The sequence below is a fragment of the Myxocyprinus asiaticus genome, chromosome 10 (assembly GCF_019703515.2).
Source record: "Myxocyprinus asiaticus isolate MX2 ecotype Aquarium Trade chromosome 10, UBuf_Myxa_2, whole genome shotgun sequence".
Lineage (NCBI taxonomy): Eukaryota > Metazoa > Chordata > Actinopteri > Cypriniformes > Catostomidae > Myxocyprinus > Myxocyprinus asiaticus.
Window position 1 is genome coordinate 28,422,734 of NC_059353.1, and position 12,272 is coordinate 28,435,005.

The 12,272-nt window shown below is 40.2% G+C and overlaps 1 protein-coding gene across 3 annotated transcripts in view; it reads left to right on the forward strand.

The window, feature by feature from the left end:
• Positions 1-12,272, forward strand: part of plekhm3 (pleckstrin homology domain containing, family M, member 3) — a 59,718-nt gene that overhangs the window by 34,707 nt on the left and 12,739 nt on the right. For 2 of the 3 annotated variants that reach the window (XM_051708715.1, XM_051708716.1), the window contains one exon: positions 8,949-9,012. The exons of the other annotated variant lie outside the window; for it this stretch is intronic. In XM_051708715.1, the coding sequence (XP_051564675.1) occupies positions 8,949-9,012 (64 nt within the window). The remainder of the gene's footprint in view (positions 1-8,948; positions 9,013-12,272) is intronic. 3 annotated transcript variants of the gene reach the window in all.

Below are 12,272 nucleotides of genomic sequence, written 5' to 3' on the forward strand. Positions count from 1 at the left end.
CATTTCATTTATGGTGTGTTATTGTAATAAACATTTGCAAGGGGCCTAATATAATGGAAGAAAATGCACTTTCATACTGCAGGCTTACTGCTGCTGGCCACAACTGGTGCATTGTCCTGCCAATGTGTACAATAGAGCTAGCTTGCAGCCACCATATAGCAATATAAATGTAATAGTTAGCACTGACATAGTTTTTGCCACCTTTAGAACCATGATGATTTTTTGAACGCCATTACAAGGAATACATTTGGTTGCTGGGAATGCAAATAAGATTCCTTCAGCAGATTCTTAAGGGCCAGGTTCAGTGTGAATGTGAAGGAACTGTGTTTATGCGAAGGTCTCTGCACTAAAAGGCTTGTCTAGGTGATGAATGTTTCATGCTCTTACCAGGGTCAGTCTGAAACCATGAGATTGCTCCTGCTCTCTTAAACATTCACACCATGAGAGAAGAAAGCTTGTACAGCTCTGTGATAAAATATCAAATAATGGAAAGCTTACCACTGTCATTTCTTAAACAAATGGTTCCCTTATTATATTGACAGTTAATTATCAAAAAAGATAATAGTTTACTGATTTTAGGGCTTAGTGGATGTTTTGTAAGACAAAAGTCTTCTTGAAAGGGATAGTTCACCCAGAAATTCAAATTCTGTCATCATTTGCTCACCATCATGGTCATGACTTTCTATCTATAGTGGAACACAAGATGTTGGGCAGTAAGGACAAAAGATGCCATGAAAGTGAATAGTGACTGAAAGTAAATGGTAAATGAGGCTGTCAGTCCCTAACATTCTGCCTAAAATCTCCTTTTGTTTTCCACAGTAGAAAGAAAGCCATATAGGTTTGGAACAACATTAAGTTGAGTAAATAATGACAGAATTTTCATTTTTGGGTGAACTATCCCTTTAAGAGAAAAGCTGCAGTTGAGCATAAAAAACCTAGCAAAGGGAACAGATTGAGATATTTTTCTTAAATTTCAGAAAATCTAGGGCCCATGAAATGTTTTCTCCTATCGAGAATAACATCTTTTTGTGGTAAATACATTTCCATCTTATTCTCTTTTCTATTGAAATCAAGTAGCATGCTAAAAACGTTTGACGAAATAAAAGAAACTTCAGATGTTGACTTAATCGTATTGCTAATGCACTCATACCTACACGTTCAGAACACCGTTTGTTGTTTGAATCACTGAATTATTGAATGGGTCTGTACCCTTTCCTATGTATTTGCTCCTTTGAACTCCATGGTGACGTAGGACCAGGATGGCCGTTTGAAGTGCAGACGTGAGGGCTCTAGCAAAGGGAACCTCAGCTTGAACTGAAAATTCTCTACAAGGGCCATCTCCTTGGAGCTCTCCCAGCTGCCTACTGAGAGGTGACTTTATCTGGCCACTGTGTTTACAGGGTGCAGCGGGGTGCAGCAGTAGTGACCCTAGCAAGAGGCAGTGCTAGCGGGCTGGTGTTTATGGCCAGGCTATTAGCAGGCATCAGCTAATGTGCTGCTTTTCCAAACAGTGCAGGATTGATGAGGGCGGTGGCACTAAAATATTACCTTAGCCATCCATTGCCAGGCCTGACGCTCATCAGTGGGTCTGAAGAGGCCCACAAGTGTTTACACTAAGCCACATAAGGAAGGGGGAGCGCTGTCACAGCTTACACTCTTGAGCCTGATCTAATGCACCTTCACGATCCGCAGGGGGAACCCACACACTCACACACTTGCATCTTAAATTTCACTCAAAACTGAAAATTCTGTTATTATGTAATCACATTAATGTCGCAAGAGTGGGTAAATGACAGCATTTTCATTTTACTTTGCATTGCACTGACTACATTTATATTCTATTTAGTTATTCACACAAACTTTGACATAAAGTTTAATAACACTTCAAATACAAAGGTTTCAGTGGTCATTCAAACTTGCGTGTTTGTAAGACAACACACCAAATTGGTAACATTTCACCAAACTGTATTCAACCAAAAAAAATCCTTAGATTTTACCAGAAATACTCGCTTTTTTAGCAGAAGCATTAGCCAACAAGCTCAGCAGGAAAAATCAACATTGCCCTTTGGTTATGTACATGCCACACACTGATATCAGTGGCTGCATTTGGCACTCTTCTGCTTGACAACAAGACCCATATCTTGTGGTTACCACCACTGCAAACACTCCTCTGAGGAGTATATATTTACCCTGAGAAAGGACAAAAGATCCAGAGATTGAGCTCTGCCACGAGCAGAGATGAATGTATGCTTGAGGAGGAAGGAAAGAAAGATTTACTCTCACCATGGCCAGAGGTAAACGAACACCCAGAGAGATGAGTCAAATGAGAGCGAGATCCAGATTTCTTTTCACACACCGTTCTGACTTGAACAAGCTTGACAAAGCCAGCCAAATAAGTACAACAACACATCCACAAGGATTAAGTTTGGATTTCATCTTGTCATACAGGGGATAACGCATTAGACTGTGGAATCTTGTCAATGTAATATCTCTTCTTTGTCAGTCTTCCTAAGATAAATAATACCTCTGTAATACCTCACTTGTTCTATCAGATTTGTGGGTATGGAAGGCTTTATGGTCTGTGGGTTCCAGACCCTTTTATTAGGCTTTGGTTCCTCTCAAAGGCCTCAAATCTGTCACGTAAAAAGTGATCTGTAAACACTTCAGTGGAAAAAATTATCCTTAAGGTGTCTCATCTTACAGCGTTCTTATTAGTGTGTTTGGAACACAAAGCACTCCTATCTCTAAGAACAGTACACCACGGCCATTTCAAGGAAACACATTCTCACTCCCTCTTCCATTTCTTAAACCTCAGATAACTCTTCACAGCTCTTGATAAAGTATCATTTTTGACAAGCATATGTCAAACACATAGTAACAAAGCAGCTTTCATCTGCTCTATTTGTACTAATGACACCTGCTGCAGTCTGTTGACCGTTAAGTTTTCCATAAACAACTGAAAAGCAAATTCATCCCCAGCTTAGTAAACATCCCACCCCCTGCCACCATTCCTCAGTTTAGACCTAGATTAGTGCAGTAATGATGTCTCAGCCTAATGAGGCCTGGGGGACGAGCTGTGAATGGGGCTGTCTGGAGTAATGCCATGCTTTTCTTGTGCCAGCAATGAGATTACTGCAGTGAACGAGTAAAATGGAGCTCCACCACAAACCCTAAAGCAAAATACAGAGGTGATGTCCTGTAGGGATGGGAATCAGTAGGGACATGGGAATATGATGATATGTGGATATCGATTTGTGATACGATAATATTGCAATCTTTTACTCGCTTATTTCTTGTTCATCGTCTTTGGAAATTTTGTGCAACAAATGCAGAAATTTTTTTTCTGCTTTACTCTAGCGTAGAGCCATAGAAGTAGCATAGGCACATCAATGAAAAAAAAATAAAACCACAACAGTGGCAGTAGCATACCTTGGTTCCAGCTTGTTTATCATTAAATTAAACCCCATGCAGTTTAGCTGAGCTTGCATTTTAGTCAAATAGAAATTAATTTACAGTGCATTTTGTCTTCTTGCACACTTGCTCTGAATGGTGGTGGATAATACACTGCCTGACCAAAAACAAGTCGCCGTTTGGATTTAAATAAGCAGATACTTTAGAGCCTATGATTGGGTAAGAAGGGAAGTGCATGAAGCGATGCACCCGCCATGCATAGTGCCCACTGCACAAGCCTCTGGATGCAGTGTTATGATCTGGGGTTGCTTCAATTGGTCAGGTCTAGGCTCAGCAGCGTTATGCGGCAATAAAATGAAGTCAGCTGACTACCTGAATGTACTGAATGACCAGGTTATCCCATTAATGGATTTTTTCTTCCCTGACAGCACGGGCATATTCCAGAACGACAATGCCAAGATTAATCAGGCTCAAATTGTGAAAGAGTAGTTCAGGGAGCATGAGGAATCATTTTCACACATGAACTGGCCACCAGAGAGCCCTGACCTTAACCCAATTGAAAGTCTTTGGGATGTGCTGGAGAAGACTTTACAGAGTGGTTCAACTCTCCCGTCATCAATACAAGATCTCGGCCAAAAATTAACGCAATTCTGGATGGAAATAAATGTTGTGACATTGCATACGTTTTTAGAAACAATGCCACAACGAATGTGCGCCATAATCAAAGCTAAAGGCAGACCAACTAAATATTAGAGTATGTGACTTTTTTTTTTTTTTGGCCAGGCAGTGTATTTTGGGGAGAAAAGTGAGTTAAAAATTCTTGGTGTTAAAAAATTAATACAGTATCTTGAGGTAAAATACCACAATACTTTGAATTATCCATATTTCCCCCACCTCTAATGTCCAGAAACCCACATGCATCAATACAAATGTCTTAATAAACATGTCTAAAAATACAGCTGCCTGCTATTTAAAATCATACAGTATGTGCCTCCATTTACATAATATCCCTAAATTTACTCCATTACAGCGCAAAACTACTCAGCATCTACGGAATGCCACTGAAATCACACTCTGCTGTCTCTTAGCTACATTTGTGGCCAGCAATGCTTTCTCAAATTCCAGAGGAGCTGTTAGTGGGCAGGAGTGAAGATGCACGGAGAAGTGTCACTGGTTTCCAGTACTAAACTGCTTCAGCAGTCCAATTATTAGGCCTCTTGGGGTGAAGAAAAAGAAGATTCTGTTGAATTAGACAGCTTCATAACATGAGCCACAACATTAAAACCACCTGCCTAATATTGTGTAGGTCCCCCTCGTGCTGCCAAAACAGTGCCAACCCGCATCTCAGAATAGCGTTCTGAGATGCTATTCTTCTCACTACAATTGTACAGAGCGGTTATCTGAGTTACCGTAGACTTTGTCAGTTGTGCAATATAGAAAGGTAGGCAGTGAACATTCTGACCCTTGTTTGAGGGTTGTAGGTCACATCACCAAGGAGCTATTGAAATTTGAAAGTTTGAAAAATTAATGTAAAATCACTTGAGATGAAAATGGACAAATTAAAGGATGTACAATATGGGTAGTCAGTGGACATTTTGAACCTTGGTTGATATCAGTAGGTCACATAACCAAGTAGCTATTGAAATTTGAAAGTTTGAAAAATTCATGTAAAATCATGTGAGATGAAAATGGACAAACTAAAGGGTGTGCAATATAGAAGGGTCATCAGTGGACATTTTGAACCTTGGTTGATGTCAATAGGTCACATAACCAAAGAGCTATTGAAATTAGAATGTTTATAAAAGTCATGTAAAATCACGTGAGATGAAAATGGAAAAACTAAAGGATGTGCAATATATAAGGGTAGTCAGTGGATATTCTGAACCTTGTTTGAGGTCAGTAGGTCCATGGCCAGAGAGCTATAGAAATTTGCAACATTGAAAAACATTGATTCAGATTAATGTAAAATCACCTGAGATGAAAATGGACAAACAAAAGGGTGTGAGTGGATGTTCTTAAAGTAGCTTGAGGGTTGTAGGTCACATGACCAAGGAGCTATTGAATTTAACCAATTTTAATAATTAATTTAAAATAGTGCAAGATGTAAATCTACAAAAACAAAGTGTGTGCAATATGTGTCTCTTCCATTTGTGTCAGCTAGAACCAGTTTTTTTCCCCAATGTTGGAATGCCCTATTCCCAATGCGCTCTAAGTCCTCGTGGTGGCATAGTGACTCGCCTCAATCCGGGTGTGCGGAGGACGAATCTCAGTTGTGTCCGCGTCTGAGACCATCAATCCGCACATCTTATCAAGTGGCTTGTTGAGCGCGTTTCCGCGGAGGCCTAGCGCGTGTGGAGGCTTCACACTATTCTATGCGGCATCCATGCACAACTCACCACACACCCCACCGAGATCGAGAACCACATTATGGCGACCACGAGGAGATTAACCCAATGTGACTCTACCCACCCTAGCAACCGGCCAATTGGTTGCTTAGGAATGAATGAATGAATGAACGTTACATTTATATAGTGCTTTTCTGACACTACACTCAAAGCACTTTACACAGTGAACAGGGGACTCTCCTCAACCACCACCAGTGTGCAGAATCCACCTGGATGATGCGACAGCTGCCATAGTACACCAGTACGCTCACCACACACCAGCTATTGGTGGAGTGGAGTGATAGAGCCAATTAATGGATGGGGATTATTAGGAAGCCATGATTGATAAGGGCCAAAGGGGGGAATTTGGCCAAGACACCAGGGTTACACCCCTACACTTTTCGAGAAGTGTCCTGGGATTTTTAATGACCACAGAGAGTCAGGACCTTGGTTTAACGTCTCATCCAAAGGACAGTGCCTTTTTACAGTATAGTGTCCCCATCACTATACTGGGGCATTAGGGCCTACATAGTCTGCAGGGTGAGCACCCCCTTCTGGACTTCCTGATACCTCTTCCAGCAGCAACCTTAGTTTTCCCAGGAGGAAGCCTGACTGGAGTCACTCAGCACACCCTGGATTCGAACTTGTGACTCCAGGTGTGGTAGTCAATGTCTTTACTTGCTGAGCTACCCAGGTCCCCAGCTAGAACCAGTTTTGAAAGTTTTTGGAGTAATGGGTAAAGAGCTATTGAAATTTGAAAATTTTTATTTTTCACTATGTTGACGGTCTCTAACTGCTGTTGGTGGACGTAAGAAAAAGTACAGGCGAATATCCGTAGAATATTCTACCTGAAACTGTCTTTTCCTCAGTCTGGATACAACAGCCACATTTCGCCCTCTAGTGACAATCATGATTAACTTTTAATTAGCTTGTTATGGAAAATATTCGTTAAGAGCATTCACCTGTCCTGGTGTGCAGCTTATCAGTGCAGCACAACGTTCACCAAGGGACGTGGCAAAACTATCCACTAGTTGGAATGTTAGTAGGAAAAGCTTTAATATCTGCTTGTTTAAGGGTGACATCACATCCTTTCCTCCGGAGGGTCCTTAAAAAGTCAGACCGGTATTTCTAAATTGCCTAAAATGCCCGCAATTTGCCTGTTTTCTTATTGATGTGCTCTCTGTAGTCATACAAAGATACAAACCTTGCGCTTCAGTTTAATTTTACCATCTTGGCTTTGATTGTCTCCTTCCCTCTCTGCGCGCCCGCTGCGTGTGTGTGATAGAGAGGTAGAGAGAGAAAGAATGCACTTCAGGCAAGTGACCGTGAGAAAAAGACACTTTTTGATGAAAAAAAAATAAAAATGCGTAAACCATGTAACTCGGAACGAGCACGTCGATGTTCGCAGTAAATATCTTTGAAAATGTCTGGTGGTGTCTTGCCTCAGTTTCAGTGAGCTTGTTTACATTCAGCTGATCTGTTCGCCATGAAGTTTGTTAGAGGTATACCATTTGATGTAGATAATATCTATATTTAAAGATATAAATATAGATAACATAGCTCGATATGTGTAGATAACATAACTCGCTCTGGCTTTCAATGAACCGGAAAAATTTTGGACTATAAATAAATAAATATTGCTTGTGAAGCCATGTTTTGTTTTGAGATGTAATGGTAGATTAAAAAAATTAAATCGGTAATTAAATGGCTAATGTTTACCCACTGAAATGAGAAGATTTCCTAGTCAATAGGCACACTGGAATGTTTAGCCATGGCAATATGGTGGTGCAGTGGATTCAGTGTTATGACGTCTTTAACAATCCAGTTCTATATTGTCAGTGGTTCTATCGGGTCAGTTGTTATCTAACTAGTTGAGTGATAGAAGGTGCAATTTATTGTTAAGAGTCTACAGTACTCTGATAGAACACGTAGGTTGCCCCATTCTATTAATATTTAAGGAATAATGTTCAGTGAACTGGTCATTATCACAAAATAAACCTCGACAGGATAATCAAGACCCAGATGCAAAGTAAATCTTGTATCATCCTGAATGGGTTCATTTTGTGAAATTGACCGGTTGTGTATATTTTCCCACTTATTATATGGCTACTTGCCAAATAAATAAATAAACGGACATGAAATATTGATTTGTGCTGAAATTATTTGAGTGTGTGAAAAGAAAGAGACCGTCAAGTGCAACAAGAGGCAAGGAACTAGCACAGTGTAGGAAACTGGTTATGACAACAGTCAGATATACAGTTTAGCAGTGATTATACAAGCATATTTGACCACAAAACACTGTGATTGACCAATCAGAATTGAGTATTCCAGGGAAATTTTTCTCCTTACAACCAAGACTGGTGGAATTTTTTCACATGATACTGTGACACCATGAACTCTTTACAGATACAATTCTTTTGTGATAAACTGTGGTTTAGTTTCTTGCTCATGGTCATAATGCTGATGGCTCATGGCTCACTCTATGTGGAAATCAAACAAGCAACCTTCCTTCAATTACCAGCCCTAAATTTTAACAACTACACCACACACATCGCTGCAGAGATTCGACAGTATCTTTTTTCTCTTTCTTTCTCTTCTGATTTATTCTCAGTAATGTCAGATATCAGTCTTTCAGTTCCTCCTCTCAACTGCCTGTCCTCTCTCACAGCATGCCTGTTGCTTTCCTTTCCCCTCTTTTCCAGATGATTCTGTGGGCCCTTGAGTTTGTAATGTGAGCAGGCGTGGGTGAATAAGAGAAGGAGAGAGTGAGAGTAGGATCATGGGAGGAGAGAGGTGAAGAGGGCCATAATAGCCTGCCAGATGGAGAGAGAGAGAGAGAGAGAGAGAGAGAGAGAGAGAGAGAGCGAGCCAGAGCCGCCCCACTTCACCCATAATAAGGGGTAGTGCTTTTAAATGCCTATTTTACAGCCTTTTTCCAATTCAGTTGAATTAACCCCTATTTCCAAGCAATTTGGACCTATGTTGTCATGGATACAGAGGCAGGATGGCGGGATACTAGCATTCCCCCTGGATTTGTGCGGTGTGTGTGTGTGTAGGTTAAAGCAGTTCTCTTTTTTTACAGATATGTACAGGTTCAATTATGACTTAAGGTAATATTCAATGCTGATGTTATTTTTCTTGCTGTTTCTGAAGAATCTTTCCAAGGGAATACCTGTTACAGCATGTACACCTCTACTCATTGGCAGACCTGCAGCAGGTAAGGTTACCTTTCTCCTCTCTTAAACATCTCTCTCTCTCTCTCTCTCTCTCTCTCTCTCTCTCTCTCTCTCTCTCTCTCTCTCTCTCTTCACACTTATGCATATAATACACCCATATGGAATATCTACTCTCTCACATTTTCTGCACTGATTTTTGGGGAAAACTTGCGGAATGGATTTATATAAGTGGAGCTGATATAAATTATTATTGGTCGAATTAAAGCATTATCAACATATTCAATAAACAAACAAGCAGGTTTTCACAATGACAGGTGTTTGAAATCTACAGACATTGGTAGAGCTTACTGTGGAATTCTGCTGGCACAGAATCAGTGTAGGCCTACATACGTACATGAAGTGGCCCCAAAAAGTAATTGGCCACACTTAAAAATGTATGAATGTAATTTCAATAGTTAACATTTTTAAGTGTAGCTTGACTGTCCAAAAACATTTTGGGGCCACTGTATATACACCAGAGTTTCCACTTCGAAATGTTGGTGCCGACCAACATGTCCTGGAAAGAGAAAGTTTATGCAATGGACTATGCATAATAATGCGATATAGGCTAATAATGACACATTCAGGTCAAATGAATGCTAAACGTGTTCATTATCGCTGTTTTTTTCATTCATAGAATTAGCATCTAATTAAAAAAAAAAAAAAACTTCCAACAATTGGGGCAAAACAAAACAACTAAACTGCAATTTGCCACATCTTTTTGTTTATTAATAAATATTAAAATAAAAAATTGTTAGTTTATGTCTTATAATTTCTCACCTTGGCTCTTTATTTTTATGACTATTTTCCTAGTCTTTTGTGCTTTTTCATAGCACAAAAGTGTTTTGCTGCCAAAGTGAAGTCAGATGTGTCCAGTGGGCATACAAAAAGGGAATAAAGCCCCGTTTATACCGGCAGTGACTTTGTAGCTTGGTGTCGCTAGACTCTGCGATCTGTGTCGCTAGTGGGCGTTCCCACTGTTTGTCACTGTAACATTATTGGAGGACTGCATGTCTGGCCATAGCTTTTGAAAATTTTATCACGGATGAGACCTAATACTGGTGGCTCAGCGGTTAAGGCTCTGGGTTACTGATCAGAAGGTCAGGGGTTCAAGCCCCAGCACCGCCAAGATGCCACTGTTGGGCCCTTGAGCAAGGCCCTTGACCCTATCTGCTCCAGGGGTGCCATATCATGGCTGACCCTGTACTCTGACCCCAGCTTAGCTGGGATATGTGGGGGAAAAAAAGAATTTCACTGTATATGTGCAAATGTATAATGTGTGATAAATAAAAATTAATTAAATTAATCAAATTAATTAATGTGGTTACAGACAAATTATATAGAGCAGTAAATCCCTCACAATGCTGAAACTTCTCCGTCTTGCCTCCACTCGCCAGGAGACAGATGACGTAAGCTATGCTGTCTTCACTCGCATTGGAATGTTCGCTCGTCATTTGCATAAAGTTGAAATGTTCTCAACTTGTCTTGTCGCTCTCCAAGGAGATCTCTGTCACCAACTACCGCAGCAGCTCGTGTCGCCGGAAGGTGCTGTGTTCTCATTGAAAATGAATGGGATTGTGTCGCTGTCTCGCGGTCTCTTTTGCCAGTGTCCGGGATACAACGCACTGCAGTCAAGGATTAGGACTATGCAAGCTTCGGGAAAGTTTAAACCTCCGTGGCAGCAAAGCGCTGTTATCATTGGCGTGCCGTCACACTGTACACTTGTGGCATCAACTAAAGGGGTTGCTGACGCATCGTGTTAATATTTTCACCGGACATTGTGTCTGACAATGTTTGGATTTGTCCGACATTAGGACATATTAACGGTCAACAGTAATTTCCGGCTAACGGAAACCCTGATTTACACACCTCCTCTTCCTACCTGAAAAAAAAAAAAAAATCACTTTCACATACATTTTTATAGACACACCTGTAGCATACATCATCACCATGCAGAGTGTGTGTCTGCTCAGTCTCATCTGGCAGTGGGATTTGAGTGGCTGTGAGGGTGTCTGTGTGTTTTTTTTCACACCCTTCTCTTACATCCCTAACACTTTATCCAGAGCATGAGTTACTATACATTTATGCACACATTATGGCACACATATTATACTAGAGATTTTATAGTTATATTAAAGAATAATTATAATTATATAATTGATTGTTTCTATGTCATCTGACATTTTATCTGCTTCAGTTGGAATCAGTCATTAAAACATTGTCATGAACAATAAAAAAAGATGTTTAAATGTTTAGTTCTTTGAAAGCCTGGAATAGAACAGTTTACTGTCTGAATTAGAATAAGTAAGCCCTGATACTATCTGCTTTATCAGACATATGTCTATAATTTAAACACAAATATTGGCTGATACAGATAATACATGCTGCAATTAGACCGAAAACAAACAGAACCGTTTGCCATGATTTTATATCAGGGATATAGGAAACAATGCTTTCATTTACCTTTATGTCTCCCTCTCCTTCCCTCATTCGGCCCTCCTTCCCCTTCCCCATATTATTGTGCCTGAATTTTTGTCACACTTCTGTTTCTTCAAAATGACCCCTGCCCTTATTTTTCTGTTGCTTTCAGAACATCTATTCTCCTGTCCCGCATTCCCTCTCCCTTCTGTCTCCTAGTGGGAGGCTGGAGTCCCTTTACCCGCTCCCTCTCCACCCTTGTGTTCCCCCCACCCAGCTAACTAATTACTGCCATTCAGAAGCAACAGGCAGAAAAACAAAGCGTGACAGTCCTCCCTCTGCTTCCATTCCATTCTATTCTTCCCCAGCATCCCATTGCCAGACACTGCCTCTCTAGCCTTGTTTTACATTTCTTCATTCTCTTCATCTCTCTCAGGTTTCAAGTTTCACATTTAAGGTGCTTTATTGGCATGACAAATAATTGTACAATTTGCAGCTTAGCTGTTTGCAATAAAAAAATAACAAAACAAAATGATTGCAAAGCAAAGTACATAAATTAATAAAAGTAACAAGACACAAAAGAGTGATAAAATGGTTTAGAATAAAAATGCTTATTCTGGATGGTTGGTGGTTGCTGTCACAATATTCATACTCCCAGTGGTCTTATGAGCTCTGTATTAGGTCCAAAGGTGTCAAAACAGAGTAGAATGTTAACGAGCACAGTCAGGGTATCTAAAAACACAGAATATTTAAAGTGTTGTGCTGCTGTGTCAGTTTAATTTGAAAAAGAAATTCTGTTTGTCATTAGAATTTGGCTCATTCCTGCCTGTTTGAAGTGAAACAC